The sequence below is a fragment of the Halichoerus grypus genome, chromosome 1 (assembly GCF_964656455.1).
Source record: "Halichoerus grypus chromosome 1, mHalGry1.hap1.1, whole genome shotgun sequence".
Classification (NCBI taxonomy): Eukaryota; Metazoa; Chordata; class Mammalia; order Carnivora; family Phocidae; genus Halichoerus; species Halichoerus grypus.
The window spans coordinates 111123723-111143460 of NC_135712.1; the positions used below are offsets into that span (position 1 = coordinate 111123723).

At 37.0% G+C, this 19738-nt stretch overlaps 1 protein-coding gene and 1 pseudogene across 7 annotated transcripts in view; one reads left to right on the forward strand and one right to left on the reverse strand.

The window, feature by feature from the left end:
* RNF13 (ring finger protein 13) overlaps positions 1–19738 on the reverse strand; it is a 219542-nt gene that overhangs the window by 91691 nt on the left and 108113 nt on the right. For 5 of the 7 annotated variants that reach the window (XM_078070449.1, XM_078070446.1, XM_078070440.1 and 2 more), the window contains one exon: positions 3842–3967. The exons of 1 other annotated variant lie outside the window; for it this stretch is intronic. In XM_078070449.1, the coding sequence (XP_077926575.1) occupies positions 3842–3967 (126 nt within the window). Of the gene's footprint in view, positions 1–3841; positions 3968–9409; positions 9445–19738 lie in introns of those variants that run through there. One more of the 7 variants, XM_078070457.1, reaches the window with a different exon arrangement.
* LOC118537843 (GTP-binding nuclear protein Ran pseudogene) lies at positions 561–972 on the forward strand (annotated as a pseudogene).

Genomic DNA, 19738 nt, shown 5'->3' on the forward strand with positions numbered 1-19738 from the left:
CCTAATACAAGTAAGCATCTTTGCCATCTTTATTCTTACTCTATTTTACACCACTGGTAAGAAGTGTAAAACATCAATGGCTATTACCTGCTGCTTACTTACTGTGTGCAAGGCACTGTTTGATAAGCATTTAACATTGATTATTTCATTTGACCCTCATAACAATTCTATGATGTAGGGAACATAACAATTCCTATTTTACAGATAAAGAAATTGAGGCACACAGAGGTAAAATAACTTTCCTGAGATCACACGGCTAATAAACAATAAAAATGGGATTCAGTTTAGTCAGACAGACCAGAGACACTTCTGGAAGCAACAGCATGATAGCTGCCCAAGGAGAATCCCAAGTCCAATTCATACTTGTATTGGTTGGCGATAGTGGTACTAGAAAAACTATGTTTGTGAAACATCATCTGACTGGTGAACTTGAGAAGTACATAGCCACCTTGGGTGTTGAGGTCCATCCCCTTGTGTTCCATACCAACAGAGGACCTATTAAGTTCAATGTATGGGATACGGCTGGTCAGAAGAGACTTGGTGGGCTGAGGGATGGTTATTACATCCAGGCCCAGTGTGCCATTATAATGTTTGATTTAACATCAAGGGTTACTTACAAGAATGTGCCTGACACAGAGATCTGGGACAAGTACGTGAGAACATCCCCATAGTGCTGTGTGACAACAAAGTAGATGTTAAGAACAGGAAAGTTAAGGCAAAATCTATTGTCTTCCACTGAAAGAAGAACCTTTAGTACTATGACATTTCTGCCAAAAAAGTAACTACAACTTTGGAAAGCCCTTCTTGTGGTCTGCTAGAAAACTAACTGGAGACCCTAACCTGGAGTTTGTTGCCATGGCTGCTCCTGCCCCACCAGAGGCTGTTAGGGACCGAGCTTTGGCAACACAGTATAAGCATGATCTAGAGGTTGCTTAGGCAACTGCTCGCCTGGATGAGGATGATGACCTGTGAGAAAGTGCAGTGTGAAAAAGTCTAGTTTGTTTGTTTTTTTGTTTGTTTTGTTTTTAAGATTTATTTATTTGAGAGAGAGAGAGAGAGTGGGAGAGAGTATGGGGGGGGGGCGCAGAGGGAGAGAGAGAAAATCTGGAGCAGACCTTACGCTGAACAAGAAACCTGACATGGGGCTTGATCTCTGAGATCATAACTTGAGCCAAAACCAAGAGTTGGATGCTCAACTGACTGTGCCACCCAGGTGCCCCCAAAAGTCCAGCATGCTTGCCACTTTATTATATAGCTGAGCAGGACTTGCGCTTAATCTTCGGGATGCTGAAGGAGATGAATAGGTTTCGAAGTGAATGTGGCTGTTTAAAAAGTACCTTCATTTTTTGGATGCATATTTGGCTGTTTTGGAATGCAACTGTTTCCTTCCTGAGTTTCAAGTAAAAGACTGCTATAGTCACATCACAATATCCAGTAGTAAAATCTAATTTGTCGCTGTCATTCCCTTTCCTTTTAGTTTAGAATCAGAATAAAGCTGTATTTCAAATGGAAAAAAAAAAAAGGGATTCAAAAGTATGCAATATGTAGTATTCCAGACCTTAATTAAAATTAATGTGTCTTCCCTGTAAACTGAGGTCTCATATTTTTAACATAACTGAGGCAAGACAGAAACCATTAGGAAAAACATGAGTAAGGAATCTTTAGCCTTAAATGGCTACTCTGTTGTTTATTTGTGAAGGAAAGATAGCAGAGTTTAAAAACATGTACAACAGAGTGGAACCTTATTCATTAAAACTGTATCTACATGGTGAGGTATAATGAGAAAATTTCTAACATTTTTCTTTCTAAGATGAGAATCCTAACATTTTTACATGTACATGTTTTTTAAAAATGCATTATACACATAAGTAGAAGGTTACTACTATACTACATAGCTTGATTTAACAAACCTTTATTGCTCTTCTACTATGCACCATGATACAAATTAGGTAATAACTATAATTAAAACATGAACTCTAAATACAGCTCACAAGTGAAATATATATATAACAAATAATAATAATGTGATAAAGGGTAAAGGAGATATTTACAAAGTCTTGAAGAGTGGCAAATTGAGCTGGAATGATTCATTCTATCAGGGCAGAAAAAAAAGTTAGGCTTCCAGAAAAGATAATATCCTCAGCTAGCACTTAAATGTCATCTTGGACAGAGATCTTGGACAGAGGAAATAGTATATATAAAGGCACAAAGGTATAGTCAGCATTGTTACAACAAGTTGAGAGACTTCAAGGAGGTGGAATGGCTGCAGCATAAAATTCAAGGCAGGAAATACGAAGAGATGAGCTGGAGTACAGCTAATCATAAAACTCTGTTAGAAGCACTCAGACTTATGATGAGGATCCACTAAAGGGACAAGAGGACTAATAAGCCTACCTATTCATTCCAGAGTTGTGTTTTCACCATCAAAAATAAACATTCGATGACAGTATTTCCTTAAATTTTGCAGTGACCCACCTTCCATCCCCAACGAAGAAAGTCATTTAAAAAAAAAAGTATTGTAGTTTCTAGTTAATAAAGACTAGACTGAGCCAAAAATTACATAGCATAATAATGCAATAAACCTTAGAATCAGCAAATTTTAGTTTACTTTTAATTTCTTAGCAGCAAGAAATTAATGAAATATTACAATAATGTTTCCTTTTTGTTGAAACAATCTGCAATTATTACAGTTTAGTTCTGGATCAAATCTTAAAATGGCTTAAATTCAAACTACTATAAAAAAGACATATAATTCTGAAGAGCAGGAAATCTACATTTGACTTCAAGCTCTAATTTATTTCCCATTTAAAGGCAACTAAGAGTTTAGATTTGGAAATGATATAAAACAGTAACAACACCTATCATTTACAAAGTGCTCTACATTTCCAAACCCTTTTTCAGTTATTATTTTATTCCTTTAATAAGTTTATTATGGAAGTGTCATTTCTTTCATGAAATGCAAGGAGCAGAGACAAAAATTCAGGCACAACAGGGGCCTGTTCCTACTGAACAAATCATCTAAGATCAAGCTATGTCAAGTCCATGAAGTAATATCCCATGTCTATTCTCTAAGATACATGCAAGAAACTACATGACACTCAAGTCTGAGGTAGCTCAGTAAAAGTAACATCAAGGCTTATTTTATACAGGCCTCAATGTGGCTCTTCGGCCAAGACCATCCAAAACTATTTTTGTAAAGACAGTATTAAAAGTATCAAAAAACCACACCTTTAGAACAGCACTGATGATAGTGAGGGAAGTCCTATGGCAAACTTTGTTTTACTATCTGACCTAACCCACACCAGGAGACAAACTTTGTACAGGTGACAGAGTTAGCTTATTGCAAAAGAGAAATCCCAATGTCAACATAAATATAAATATATGTGTGGTATTGGTCATGGAAGAGTAAAGGCATAAAACTGAAGGTTCATGTTTCCATTCGTAGATTAGATCAAGCAATATTCTACTATTAAACCACAGTTCAAGATTCCCAACAACCACCTGAAAATTTTTAGAACCAAGAGCAGTCATTTTTATCCTTGTCAATTTGTTTACAATCTTGTAAAAACTATGAACCGTGAGCTGTCCTCCTTTTTGTACTGGCTGCTAAAAGCTTAGAGTCAATTTTGTAGCAGATGAATAAAACTTAAATAAACCTGCTCCTCTCTTGCTTGCCTTCACCAACTTCCCATTTTCCTTTCATCCTCACCTTCTTTTTTTAATCTGGATGAACCGTATAAACCTTCTTAAAGCCTTTCTGAAACAAGGGAGAATTTAAGGTAGATAAACTAAAAAAAGTTAAAAAAAAAAAAAAAAAAAAAAGGAAAAAAGCAAACATTACCTTTACATCAAAATTACAATCAAGTCTTCTAATTAACACGATGAAAGTGCCAGATGAATTATCTTTTAGTGGTGGAGGCACTATGGGTTCACAGGCATTCTCCGGTTTTGAGTTAATCAAAAAACCCTGAAAAAGAATTGGCAAGAAGTTTTTTTTCTCCGTTAAACTCAAAAAATCAATTCAACTTACTTCTACATCTTTTAAATTTGCTTCATGTATTTTGCATTATGCTAGATGAATTATCTGGGAGCTACAACAGTTCCTACCCTCCAAATGCTCACAATCCCAGGACTTCTAAAGTAGTATTTGATTTCGTAAGCACTTAGTTTTTTAAAGTTCATTCCAATTCTCCCATTAAAGTTTGGTTGTTGTTGTTGTTGTTGTTTTTTAATCACACATAAGCCCATCACCCCAAAGACAAACCACTGTTAGCATGTTGGTATATTTTCCAATGATCACTGACATTTCTAAACCAAGTAAATACTTTTTTAAAATTAACTTTTACATTTCTTTCATGTTATCAAACAATGAAAATGCACAACATTTCTAGGTATTTGTTCTATAGAAATATCAGCCTGAGTATATAAAGATATATATAGAAAGATGTTCCCTGCTACATTGTTTTTAATAGCAAAAGCTGGAAATCATGCACATCAATACGGCAGCCATTTAAAAAAACATTCAATAGGGCGCCTGTGTGGCTCAGTCCGTTAAGCGTCTGCCTTCGGCTCAGGTCATGATCCCAGGGTCCTGGGATCAAGTCCCACGTTGGGCTCCCTGCTCAGCCGGGAGCTTGCTTCTCCCAATCCTCTCTGCCCTCTACTCGTGCTTGCTCTCTCTCCCTAGTGCTCTCTCTCTCTAATAAATGAAATCTTAAAAAAAAAACAGAAAAACAGAAAAACAGAAAAACGGAGCCATTAAAAAAAATGAGGTAAATCTATACACTCTAAATTAAAAAGATATCCATAAAATAACTATTAATTTAAAAAGTTAAATCAAGTCGCTTTCCCAGAAATACAGGATGGTTTGACATCAGAAAATATATTACATAAAATGTTAATTAACAGAAAAAAAGTTACATTTACAGATTAGAAAAGAAAAATCAAATGACTATCTCAACAGATGTAAAACACTGAATAAATACATAAAAAGATCACCAAATTCAGTTAATTTGTAAGAAGTGAACAATTAAAGCTATGACACAGTGCCTTTTTTTTTTTTATTAAAGATTTTATTTATTTATTTGACAGAGAGAGACACAGCGAGAGAGGGAACACAAGCAGGGGGAGTGGGAGAGGGAGAAGCAGGCTTCCCGCTGAGCAGGGAGCCCGATGCGGGGCTCGATCCCAGGATCCTGGGACCATGACCTGAGCCGAAGGCAGCCGCTTAATGACTGAGCCACCCAGGTACCCCGACACAGTGCCTTAACAATAGTCCTCCTACATGGTATGTGAATTGGTCACACCAACCACCTATCCACAGGATATGGCAATTTCTCCTGCTTTAAGCTGCACTGATTGGCTTGTAATGGGAAATGCTTTTGCATGTTTCAGGAATAAAATGCAGCATACCTTCATTTATTTATAAAATAGATCCCCTTCTTGATTCTATAAAGCACTTGGTTTTTATTTTCCAGAGAAACAGAACTGTGGTTATCCTTCCAACAATGAATATTTGCTTCAATCCATGTTAAATTCATACCCTGCTGCCTTTTCTGTGCCTTTCTGCACAAACACTTTTTGCTTTAGTGACAAATCACACAGTGCAGTTCTTTTCAAGATACTTGTAACAGCAATTAAACTCAACCCATATAGTACCAACAAGGAATATAACTCAACTGAAGTGAAAATAATATGAACAGCTATGGCTTAATTTCCCATGTCAGGCGAAGTCAACTCCATTGTAATTGCCACCTAGTGGAGAGCAACTGAAAGACACATCCCAATTTCAGATATGTTAAAACACAGGGTAATAAAATAAATGCATTGTAGCATCAATTAATTTATGGTATGTACAGATACAAAAAAAGATCTACAAGTGAAACTGGAAAAGGGGTTTTGCTTTTTCTTAACTGTTTTGTTATATCTGTTATGACAAATGTGTATTATTTTTAAACATAATATTTACAAAAGTCAAATAAACGTAAGCTAAAAGTCCAAAAAACAATCTAGTTGCATTAACAGAAAACTGAATGAAGTCTTAAAAAAAACAGTTCTTAAATTATTAAATATCATCTTTCCTGTAGACTATACTAAAAGAATAACTTTCTAAATCAACTTACTAAATCTTATCCTTCCCGGAGATGTGAGTCACTTAAAACTAAGTGCAAACTTACTTTGTATCATCCACAAAGTCTACAAGGTAGTGTAATGGGCTTTGTCAATTAATTTGGCACAACTCCCTGGTCCCTTGAATAAGAATGGCCAAGAAGGTGCTACCTTAAGCCCCATCCACATGCCTACTATCACCTCTCAGAGCCAATCTCTTCCTATTGAAAGGATGCTTAGTCTGTAATCAAAGATCCTCATCTCAACCTTCTGACAGGGGCACTTTATGCCAACATGTGGGAAGCCCAAGAAAACTACCAAGGCCTAGGAGACTTAAACTAAACACACCTTATCTGGAAATAGAACATTAACAGTACTCCGGAAGTTCCCTTCATCCTCCCTGCCAGTCACTATTCCTCAAACCCCATCCCTAATGTCACTACATAGACTTCTAACAGCTTCATTTTGCCTAATTTTACATTTGACATAAACAAAACCATATAGCATAGTAAATGGCCTTTTAGACTTCTCTCTCTCAATGCTGTATTGGTGAGATTCAGCCCTACTGTTGAGCAACTATACTTGGCGGATCTTTTACTGCCATTTCTATATAGTATTACATTGTGTGACTATGCCAAAATTTATTCTACTGTTGATGAGCATTAGGGTAATTTCTAGTTTAGGAGCTATTACAAATAGTGCTGCTATAAACATTCCATGGACATTAACACATGTACACATCTATTAAATATATTCATAAAAGTAGAACCATAGGCTATCAAACTGGATCATAGGGTATCAAGCTTTAGTAAACACTGCCAAGCTTTCCAAAGTAGTTTGGGTTACCACTTTTTAACTGGAATATTCAAAATAACCTAAACATAAAAATCATACTGAATATAATTTTGCTTTAATGCTTCAGAAGGTATTTAGAACTACAATATTTCACTAATTTCAGTATTTCAATAAACATTGTGGAAAAATTACTTTCGTTGATAAATTACACTGGTTAATAAGTGCACAAGTAGGTAGATAATTTGATAAAGTGGTTTTGTTTAAAAGATTGTTTCAGAAAAAAAAAAAAAAAAAGATTGTTTCAGGCTGAAAAGAGCTTTAACCTTCCTTCCCTTCAGTCTGCACTAAATGTTAAACTATATAAATAGTAAAATTAAGAGCCTGGGTGGCTCAGTCGGTTAAGCGGCTGCCTTCAGCTCAGGTCATGATCTCAGGGACCTGGGATGGAGCCCTGCATCTGGCTCCCTGCTCAGCAGGGAGTCTGCTTCTCCCTCTCCCTCTGTTGCTCCCCCTGCTTGTGCGCACTCTCTCTGTCAAGTAAATAAATAAAATCTTAAAAAAAAAAAAAAAAAAGTAAAATTAAAAAAAGTATATGCAGTTATAATGTCAACAGAAATGTTGAAAGCAAGGCAGCAGTACATCTTTCCCTTTGTAAGAGTATAAAAGTTAAAAGCAGAATAAGAGAGACAGAGAGGGGTGAGTTATTTTGTTAGTATCTGAGGTTGTAAATTAACTAGTTAATTGCAGTAACAGCAAGCAGTTAACATTTGTGGAGCCATGGCACTCAACACTCTGTGTTGGGCACTATGCTCTTTCAATGTTCTAATTCAGTTAATCTATGCAATAACCCAAGGAGGTAACTACTATTATTATCCTTATTTTGAAGATGAGGAAAACTAAATCTCAAAAAGGTTAGGTAACTTGCCCAAGGTTACACAGGAGGCATGCAATCCCAGGAAGTCTGACTCCAGAATCTATGTTCTCAACCACTATGCTATACTACTTTCCATAAGATGACAAAACAAAATAAAACCCAACTAGGTGAAAACCAAAATGTGCAACAAAAACAAGAATGAACATTCACAAAAATGAACAAGCCAAAATGTTAGTCTAAATGGCAATTAAGGCTGATTGCAAAATCTGATATAAGTATTTCAAACAACGAAGATGTCAAAGGAAACTTTGTCATAATTTTTACATTCAAACATAGACCAAAGAGTTACACTGATCAGACTTTATTAGCTAACATTTTCCTTATGTGAGACAGATGGATTTATTTATATCAACAACTTTCTACAATTTTAAAAATATCCACTGCTCTTTTCCCTAATTTTTTATCAGATCATTCTGACAAAATTTACCCATAATTTTCACATACAGGACACATTTAATTCCTTTTTCACAAATAGCTGGAAATTATGCTCTTCTTATACAGTAAAATGTCCTTTAACCACTACTCATGTTACTTTAAGTTCCTTTAACACTATGCTCTGAATACACTGGTCTCATTTCCTAAGGGCTCTTTGTAAGAGGATTAATAAGATTGAGTTCTTTCCAATATTAATTATTTGGCTAAGGACTAACAGATCCAATAAGAGAAAACAAAGTATAAACAACATGCAGTACAACTGCACACAACAGAGCAAATCAAACTATGGGAGGCAGTAACAGAAAAAGTGGCATTTGACTTGGTTCTTAAGCTTTACAATATTTTAATTTGGGGCCAAAACCCGAACATACTACTATAAATGATCTGACCAATATAACAACAGATAGCCAGGATTGGATCCTGGAATACAAGAAGGTTATTAGTGGAAAAACCTGTGAAATCTGAAAGAAGTCTGTACTTTAATATATTGTATAAATTTTAATTTCTTAGATCTGATAAAGGCACCATGGTTATATAAAATGTTAACATTAAAAGAAACTGAGTAGGGGCATCTGGGTGGTTCAGATGGTTAAGTGTCTGCCTTCGGCTCGGGTCATGATCCCAGGGTCCTAGGATCGAGCCCCACATCTGGCTCCTGGCTCGGTGGGGAGCCTGCTTCTCCCTCTCCCTCTGCCTCTCCCCTGCTCATGCTCTCTCTCTCTCTGTATCTCAAATGAATAAATAAAATCTTTAAAAAAAAAAAATTAAAATAAAAAGAAACTGAGTAAAGAGTATATGGAAACTCTCTGTACTATTTTTTGTAGCCTTTCTATGTCTAAATTTATTTCAAAAAAATTTTTTAAATAAATCAAACACATCAACAACAAGAAGGTAACAATAGGAACTATCACTCTTTAACCCGCTCTTGACTGTACACTTCTTTTAATGCACTGTAACTGATGTATTGATGTTTCTGGCAAACACATTGCAGGTTTTTTTTAAACAAATTTTTGACAGATACTGCTACTAAGCTATTTTTCCCCTTTTTTCAGTACCTATCTTTTAGGACTCAAGGGCAAAACATTAGTATTTTAACCATTCCAAGCTTCATGCCATTTGCAAATTTAATAGTCATACCTTCCATGTCTTTCTGCACATCACTGAGGAAAGCACTGAATAAGACAGAAATTTGAGGGTTATATAATAATTAAAGGTTAAGCCTTTAACTAAATTATAAGAAAAGTTTGTTTAAAAAAAAAACAAATGCACAAATCTAGATATTACATTTGTGGCATTTTTTAAATCACTAACCGATTATCTTTCATCTCAAAGTTATATCTCCCCTTGTATACTGTTAGAATTCTCCTCAGTAACCTTTTTTGGTTATATATTTTACCATTGAGTTAGATTTTAGGTCTTAATAATATCTGATTAAAAGATGTCAAAAAATACAATAAGCCCATAAATAACTGAAAACATTAAATACTTAAAAGTGCTAAGTCAGTAAATACTATTTAGACCAACTATATAATTTTTAAAACATATTATTTCTGAAAAAGTTCAAAAAGCATTAAAAACAAAATTTGGTTCATATTAATATTCTAGGAATGTCAAACCTTAAAAAAGAAGTCCCAGACTACTATATGTATTAATTGCACTGAGATTAAAAACAAAAAAAGAAAAAGCATAAAAATTTATACAATGTCAATACACAGTTCTAAAATCATCCATCTTGAGAATTTACTCCAATAAGAATTTTTGAGTGATTTGTTTTAAAAAGATTTGATAATTAGCATGTATCAATTACCTACTAAGATGCTAAGATTACTTCTACTTCCCAGCCATGACCGAGTAACAGGGACTAGTTTTATCCTCTTGGTTTAAATAACTAGAAAATTAAACAGAGTATGAAATGTCAGCTTTCAAAGAATGGATAACAGCACAAGACAGCAATTGCTGAGAAGAAAGAAATAAATTCAGTGAGCCCTGCAAATACCTCAGCTCACTGCCTGGAGAAATTCCAAGCCTCAGAACAGGGCAGGAGAACCCAGAGTCTCGTGGTCTCAATGAGTTGAGGAGACAGAGTTCAGAGTATGGAGAGGCCAAGGCAGCTAAAGTTTTCTGGGACACCATATTGGGAATAAGGGAGCTACAAAGAGAGAACTCTAGATACATGCAGGTGTCCACTCAAGTCCTTGGCTGAGTAATAATCTGCATTTTGTGGGAGGGAGCTATCAAAAGTGAGAATGAAAGGAGTAAGCAGAACAACCCCTGGAGTCTACACAGGGCTGGGAATTGTTGTATTCTTAATGGCCAGAGTGGGAAAACTTTCTAATACAGAACACCAAATAGAGTCCTCAGGAAACTATTGCCTCAGAAATGGGCCAAAGGAGCCCTAAACATTTGAAGTGAATGAAAATAAAAACACAACTTACCAAAATTTGTGAGACACAACTAACATAGTACTTATAGCACTAAATATTTATATTAGAAAAGAGGAAAAGGTCTCAAATCAGTGGCCTCCATATTCATCTAAAGAAACTAGAAAAAGTGGGGGAAAGCAAACAAAACCCAAAATAAGAGCAAGAAATAATAAATAACAGCTATTTTCCTTACCCTAATGCTTTGGATAGGTATTACTATAGACAAGTGGACAGACTTAAAGAAGTTGAATAACTCGCCCAGTGATAGCACCATAATTTGAAGCCTAGTAACACTGACCCCAAAGCCAATGTTCTTCCCAGTACTCATCTCCACAAATATAGGGATTAAACCAGCACTAAGTTTCAGGTTTCCCTATTCTCAGCCTAGCGCTCTAATAATTTTATCATTGTGCTAATATAATCACCACCTTTATGGCAAAAGTTCACATGCGCTTATTATTAAAATTATTAGCAGTCTAGGTCACCTTTTTTTCTTCTCCCTCTTATACCTTTCTATTATCCTATTAATCCCATCTTTCATTGTATTATATAGAAGTTTGATACGTGGTTTATAGACAATTGGTTTTTCGACTCATTTGTGGCTGTTGAAGTTAACTATCATAACTAAATTGAAGTCCTAGAACACACAGACAGCTTTAGGCTCACAAATGAGGATCAGAAATCTCAGGCATTATCATCCCCGTTTTAGAGAAGAAAATACTTAAGCTTCAAAGAAGATAACACACCCAAGATTCAGCTACTAATTGATGGTGCTGTGAGTCACACTGACTCAAATACTCCTAAATGAGACATATAAAACAAGCTAGACATAAAGGTGTAAAGGTGACCCCAAGATGTTGGTATATCTCCAATATATTTCCTACTTGTCAGATAGCAAAATAAATCCTAAAGTTGGAATTTTTATCCTCAAGTTTTTTTCCACAGAGCTTCTGAGGGCAAGCAGAAAACAGATGGCATAAATCACCCTAAAAACAGCAAACATCAGGCTACCAGATTCTTAAATATGGTTTTTCTTTTTCTTTTTTTTTTTTTTAGATTTATTTATTTGACACAGACAGAGACAGTGAGAGAGGGAACACAAGCAAGGGGAGTGGGAGAGGGAGAAGCAGGCTTCCCGCTGAGCAGGGAGCCTGATGCGGGACTCGATCCCAGGACCCTGGGATCATGACCTGAGCTGAAGGCAGACGCTTAATGACTGAGCCACCCAGGCGCCCCTTAAATATGGTTTTTCATGCTCACTGAAGAACACTAATGAAACCCTGAGATGGCAAACTGCTCAATATATTTATGGACATTTTGGTTATTTCCTACTTCATAATTTATTCCCAACAGGTCAACCTGAAACATTAATTGCCACATTTTGATTCTTTGTTTTATTTTATTTTATTTTTTAAAGATTTTTTATTTATTTATTTGACAGAGAGAGACACAGCGAGAGAGGGAACACAAGCAGGGGGAGTGGGAGAGGGAGAAGCAGACTCCCTGCCGAGCAGGGAGCCCGATGCAGGGCTTGATCCCAGAATCCTGGGATCATGACCTGAGCCGAAGGCAGACGCTTAACGACTGAGCCACCCAGGCGCCCCGATTCTTTGTTTTATTGATACACTGGTTCACTGAACAAATTTGCTGAATCCCTACTATAACTCAGGTACTCCCAGAGATAAAGATTCTGCCTTCAAGAAATTTACATTCTATGCCAGACACTGTACTATAACAGAAATGAGTATGATAAAGTATCTGTTGCTTATGGAGACCTCTAGTGTAACATTCTCCTTCCTGGTTTTACATTTATCAACTTTTCAATTTGTAAATTCTGAATATAGCTCTTATATCTATTCATACTGGTAAAATTGCTCAGACAGGACTGAGAAAATACTCCCACAAAATTCCAATCATTTTGAGTACACATACTTACCCAATATTTAATATAAAAACTGAGAAGCTACCAACTATAAATCATATAAGTAAGTCTCAAATTAGAAGTCCTCTTAATATCCAAACAGTATCTCTATAAAAGCAGAGGATATAGGGGCACCCCACATCGGGCTCCCTGCTCAGCCAGGAGCCTGCTTCTCCCTCTCCCACTCCCCCTGCTTGTGTTCCCTCTCTAGCTGTCTCTCTCTCTGTGTCAAATAAAAACTAAAAAAAAAAAAAAAAAAAGCAGACGATATAGAAGAATATTCTTATTATCAAAGAGATTATTTTAAGACTAGGAGAAACTGTTCCTTCAAAACAACTGCTCTGTTAAACCAAGAATGATAGTTATTAGGTTGATGAGAAATTTATGCTAAAGGAGAGCTAAAGTAAGAAAATCAAAAGTTTGTGGCATTTGAGCCACAACCCACTTCCCCGACACCATTAGGTCAGTCAGATGGAAGCTCCACTCTGGACTGCAGTGGCGAAGACCACAGGGCTCCTTCTCCCCTCAGCTCCAGTTAAGGAATATGGTATTTCAGCAGGAAGGGAAGGTCACCACCATTTGTCATCCTCTCCAGCTCTAAACTGCAAAGGCTAAATCCTGGTGAATATGGCAAAGTACACAAAACCAAGAACACTGGGGCCCTGGTCACCTTCACCCTAGCTCACCTTCAGGACAAAGGATCCATGCTGAGAGGGGCAAACAGTAAATCAGAGACAACTATCTCCAACCAGCACACTGCACATAAAGCAGGGAGTCACCAAAAATGAAAATGTGGTTTGTGCTAGGCAATCATTCAAGAGATACAGAGATTTTAGTAATAAATAAACAAGCACAGGAAACAGTAAGTACACAGTCATTTCCTAGATTAGAAAACCAGTGAGGCTGATGCATTTTGAATGGAGCCAATTCCAGATCAATGGCTCAGAAAGTCTGCCCAGTAAGAGAGGCAGTCTGTGAGAAAAGACCTCCAAAGTTCTTCCTAAAGAAACTTACTTTATTTGAAACAGAGTGTGGGAGGGGCATGCCTGGGTGGCTCAGTAGGTTAAACGTCTACCTTCAGGTCAGGTCATGATCTCAGGGTCCTGGGATGGAGTCCCAAGTCAGGCTTCCTGCTCAGTGGGGAGTCTGTTTCTCCCTCTCCCTCTGCCCCTCACCCCCCACTCATACTCTTGCTCTTTCTCTCTCTCAAATAAATAAATAAATCTTTAAAAAAGAAAAAGAAAGAGAGAAAGAGAGTGAGTGAGTGTGGGGTAAAGTTCAAACCTAAGGGCATTTAAAAAGAGGTAAAAGAAGAAATAGCAAGGACAATTAGAAAACACCTTGAGACAAATGTAAATGAAAACACAACATACCAAAACTTAGGTGATGTAGCAAAAGTAGTGCCAAGAAAGAAATTTATAGCTATAATTGCTTACATTGAAAAAGTAAGAAATATTGCAAATCAACAACCTAACTTATACTTTTAAGAAACAAGAATAAGAAGAACTAAACCCAAAGCTAGAAGAAACAAGGGAATAATAATTATTACAGCAGAGATAAAGTGGAATTATAAAAAAAATTTTTTTTTTAAAAATAGAGGGGCATCTGGGTGGCTCAGTTGGGTATGCATCCGACTCTAGTTTTCAGCTCAGGTCATGATCCCAGGGTCCTGGGATCCAGCCCCGTGTCAGGTTCCCTGCTCAGTGGGGAGGCTGTTTCTTCCTCTCTCTACCTCTCCCCCTGCTCGTGCTCTCACTCACTCACTCACTCACTCTCTCTCTCTCTCTCAAATAAAGTCTTTAAAAAAAATTGGAGTGCTAGATGTGTGGTCCCAACTCTTTGCTTCTCAGAAGGAAGCTGGGAATTAGGGGTTCCCTCTTGATTGTATGATGCTGTAGTGAGGGTAGGGTTTGTGGCAAGAGTAAGTCTCAGTCTTTCCTGTAAAACTATGTCAGTATTTTCTTAGTTGCTTGATTTGTAGGCATCACCTAGCTAGTTTCTGGATTTCTCTCAGAGGGAATTACTCCATGTGTAGCTGTATATTCTGTGCATTCATGGGAGGAGGGAAAATCCAGGAACTTCCTATGTCAACATCTTGGTCTGGTGTCTATATTCATATCATTGTACAAGCATCACTACCATCCATCTCCAGAACTTTTTCATCTTCTCAAATTTAAACTCTGTACCCTTAAACAATGTCTCCATTTACCCTTCTTCCTACCCACTGGCAACTACCATTCTATTTTCTGTCTCTATGAACCTGATTACTTTAAGCACCTCATATAAGTGGAATCATAAGGTCCTTCTGTGTCCAGCAGGTTTCATTTTGCAAAATATCTTCAGGGTTCATTCATGTTATAACATGTATTAGAATTTCTTTTCTTTTTAAGGCAGGATGATATTCTATTGTGTGCATATACCACATTTTTTTAATCCACTAATCCATTGATGGATACTTTGGTTGTTTCTACTTTCTGGCTATTGTGAATAATGCTGTTATGAACATGGGTGTACGAATATCTCTTCAAGTTCTTGCTTTCATTTCTTTTGAGTATTCGCCCAGTAGTGGGATTGCTAGACCATATGGTAATTCTATATTTAATTTTTTGATGAACTGTCATACTGTTTTCCACAGTGGTTTTTCCATTTTAAGTTCCCACAAGCTATGCACAAGAGTTCCAATTTCTTCACATCCTTGTCCATATTTATGATTTTGTTTGATTATAGTCATCCTAACATATATGCAATACAGTTTTGATTTACATTTCCCTAACGATTAGTGATGCTGAGTATCTTTTCATGAGCTTGTTGGCCATTGTTTATCTTCTTTGGAGAAATGATTGTCCAAGTCCTGTGTGCATTTTTAAACCAGGTTAACTTATTTTTATTGAATCCTAGGAGATCTTTATATATTCTGGATATCTGATATATGATTGAAAAATATTTTCCTTCATTCCATGGGTTGTCTTTAGGGTCTTTTGCCCTTTGATGCAAAAAGTTTTTAATTCTGATGAAGTCCAATCATCTATTTTTTCTTTTGTTGCCTGTGCTTTTAATGCCCAGGAAATCATTGCCAAATCCAATGTCATGAAGCTTTTCCCTTATGTTTTCATCTAAGAGTTTTATATATTAGCTCTTACATTTAGGTCTTTGACTCAAATGTAAGGTCTTTAATTTTTTATATGGTATAAGGGTCCAATTTTATTCTTTTGCATGTGGTGCATGTGGATATCTTGTTTTCCCAATACCATTTGTTGAAAGAACTATCCTTTCTTTGAATGGTCTTGGTACCCTTGTCAAAGTCATTTGACTTATATGTATTTATTTCTGAGCTATCTATGCTATTTTATTGGTCTTTGTGTCTGTTTATGTTAGCACCATCCTACTTTGATTACTGTAGCTTTGTAGTAAGTTTTAATTTTTTTTTTTTTTTTTAAGAGAGAGCAAGCATGCAGTGGGTGGGGAGGAGCAGAGGGAGAGGGAGAGAGAGACTGAATCTTAAGCTGAGTGTGGAGCCCAACATGCAGGACTGGATATCACAACCCTGAGATCATGACCTGAGCTGAAATCAAGAGTCGGATGCTTTAACCAACTGAGCCACCGAGGCGCCCTGTTTTGTAGGAAGTTTTAAAATCAGGAAGTAGGAGAGCTCTGACTTTGTTCTTTTTCAATATTATTTTGACTATTAGAGGTCCCTTGAGATTCCATATAGATTATAGGATGGATTTTTCTATTTCTGCAAAAAACATCATTGGGATTTTAATAGGAATTGTATCAAATTTATAGATTGCTTTGGGCAGTACTGACATCTTAACCATATTAAGCCTGTCAATCCATGATAGGATTAACATCCATAGAATGTTTGTGTCTTTTAATTTCAGCAAAGTTTGGTAGTTTTCAGGGTATAAGTCTTTTGTCACTTTGGTTAAGTTTATCTCAAATATTTTATTCTTTCTGATGCTCTCGTAAGTTGAATTGTTTTACTGATTTCCTTTTGGGATTGTTCGTTGTTAGTGTTTAGGAATGCAACTTATTTTTGCACGTTGATTTTGTATCCTGCAACTTTGCTGAATTCGTTTATTAGTTCTAACAATTTTTTAGTGGAATCTGTATGGTTTTCTACATGTAAGATCATGTCATCTGCAAAGAGGTAATTTCACTTCTTCCTTTCCAATCTGAATGCCTTTTATTTCTCTTTCTTGCCTAATTGCTCTGGCCAGGATTCCCAGTACTATGATGAAAAGAAGTGGTGTGGGGCACACCTGGGGGGCTCAGTTGGTTAAGTGTCTAACTCTTGGTTTCGGCTCAAGTCGTGATCTAATAAGGGTCATAAGATTAAGCCCTGTGTCGGGCTCCACGTTCAGTGGGGAGTCTGCTTCCCCTGCTCCTCTCCCTCTGCCCCTCCCCTCACTCATGCTCTCACTCTCTCAAATCTTAAAAAAAAAAAAAAAAGTGGTGAAAGTGTGCATCCTTGTCTTATTCCTGATCTTGAAAGAAAAGCTTTCAGTCTTTTGTCATTGAGTATATATTGTTAAATGTGTTTTTTAAAATATATGCTATTTATTATGGTGAGTCAGTTTACTTCTCTTTTTTTTTTAGTTTGTTGGGTGTTTTTATCATGATAGGGTATTGGATTTTATCAAATGTGTTTTCTACATGAATTGAGATGATTGTGAGATTTTTTTTCCCCCTACATTCTGTTAATGTATATTATATTTATTTTCATATATTGAACCATACTCCCATTCCAGGAATAAGTCCAGTTTGGTTATGGTGTATAATACTTTTAATGTGCTGTTGAAGTTGGTTTACTAGTACTTTGTTGACGATTTTTGCTTTGTTATATATAAGGGATATTGGAATGTAGTTTCTCTTGCTTGTGGGGTCTGACTTTAGTATCAGGGTAATGTTGCCATTACAGAATGTGTCAGGAAGTGCTCCTTTCTCTTCAGTTCTTTGGAAGAGTCTGAGAAGGACTGGTGTTAATTCTTCTTTAAATGTTTGGTAGACTTCATCAGTAAAGCCATTTGGTCCTTGGGATTTTATTTCCTAGGAGGTTTTTGATCATTAATTCAATTTCCTTACTAGTAATAGGTCTAATCAATTTTACTATTTCTTTATGATTCAGTCTTGGTAGGTTGTATGTTTCTAGTTATTTGTCCATTTCTTCTAGGTTATCCAATTTTTACTCTACAGTTGTTCACAGTACACTCTTATAAACCTTTACATCTGTAATATAAGTAGTAATGTTATCTTTCTTTTGTGATTTTTAGTTATTGGAGTCCTCTTAGTCAAGTTAACAGTTTGTCAGTTTTGTTGAACTTTTTGAAGAACCAACTCTAGTTGTCACTGATTTTCTCTTTTTTTTTAAGATTTTATTTATTTAGAGGCACTTGGGTGGCTCAGTTGGTTAAGCATCGGCCTTTGGCTCAGGTCATGATCCCGGGGTCTTGGGATCGAGCCCCGCATTGGGCTCCCTGCTCAGCAGGAAGCCTGCTTCTCCCTCTCCCACTCCCCCTGCTTGTGTTCCTGCTCTCACTATCTCTCTGTCAAATAAATAAAATCTTTAAAAAAAAAAAAAGATTTTATTTATTAGAGAGAGAAGAACGTATGTGAGCAGGGAGGGGCAGAGGGAGAAGGAGTGGAAGAGGGAGACAATCTCCAGCACACTCTTAAGCGGCAGACACTTAACCAACTGAGCCACCCAGGTGCCCCTAGCACTCCAATTTTTAAGGTTGCCACCCAAGGGACTAGCCCCCAAACCGCCTAGCTCTGAAAGCCAATAGGGCTTGTGTCCATGAGTCCCACACACCATAACAAAACCAGGTGCACCCAGCATGGCTACCATCTAGGACTCAATACAGAGGGCGCAGGCAAAAACACCCATCTCCCAGTCATTCCCTGGAAAAGGTTTGACTGCATGCTGTACATGAGGGTCCAACTTGTAACCAGCACACATCCAAGTGCTGATTTCAATCATCCCCAAGGCCCAAAGAGCTGGTGGGCACTTCCATTCTCCCTCTGGCTCACTCCAACAATAAAACCAAGTCTCCAGCTTCTCTCTAGAAGAAGTGTGCCCACACATCTAGCATCCCAATTTTTATGGCTGCCACATGAGGGACAGGACTAGCTCTGATAGCCACTGGGGCTTGGCATTCACAAGTTCTGGAGGACCATATTCAACAAAAAAGTAGTTTTTAACAGGTGTGGAAGCACTCACTATCCACTATTCCTCCCCACCCCTAGGGCTCAGCAGAGAGGATGCAAGCAAAAATACCCATCCCTGTCTTTCCCTAGAAGGGCTATGACTGCATACTTTCCCAGGTGATGCTTGAGGTTCTGGCTTGTAATCAGCCTGAATGTGGGAACTGACTAAGATCCTCCCAGAAGCTTGACAGATCTGGTGAGCACAACCCCTGCAGTCTACTTTCAGGTCACCTGAACAGTAAAACCAGCCTCCAGCCTCTCCCTGAAAAGCGCTTGTCCACACAACTAGCACTCCAACTGCCACGCCAGGAACTAACTTCCAAATCACCTAACTCTGGGATCTGATAGTGCTTGGTATCTCCTGAGTATCCTGGAACATACAAAACAATGAAATGACTCTAACTTGGAAACACAAGCATTTCCAGTGACTACTCCCACTAGCTCAGCACAGAGTAAGTAACCAAAAACACCCACCTTCCAGTTTCTCCCTAACAGGGACTAAACTGCATATATAATATCCTGACTTCCCAGCTGCTGCCTGAAAGTTGAGTTTTCAATTAGCATGCATTGGAGAGCCATATTAAAGTAAGTAGATGGCATTAGCTGGTAACTCAAATCCACAAGAATAAAGAGAACCAGAAATAATAAATAAGAAGGCTAAGATAAACCATTATAAATATATACTTATTCTCCTTTCTTCTCTCAGGTGCATTAGTAAATATAAAATTATATGAAGTAATAATTAAAACAACGTATCATTGAGCTTATAACATATAATATACATACAAGTAATATAAAAGAGGAAACAAATAGAGCTATATTGGAATCATGTTTCTATATCTTACTGAAATTGACCTAGTATTCATCTGAAGTAAATTCTAATCATTAAAGATGTATATGGTAAGCCCTAGCAAC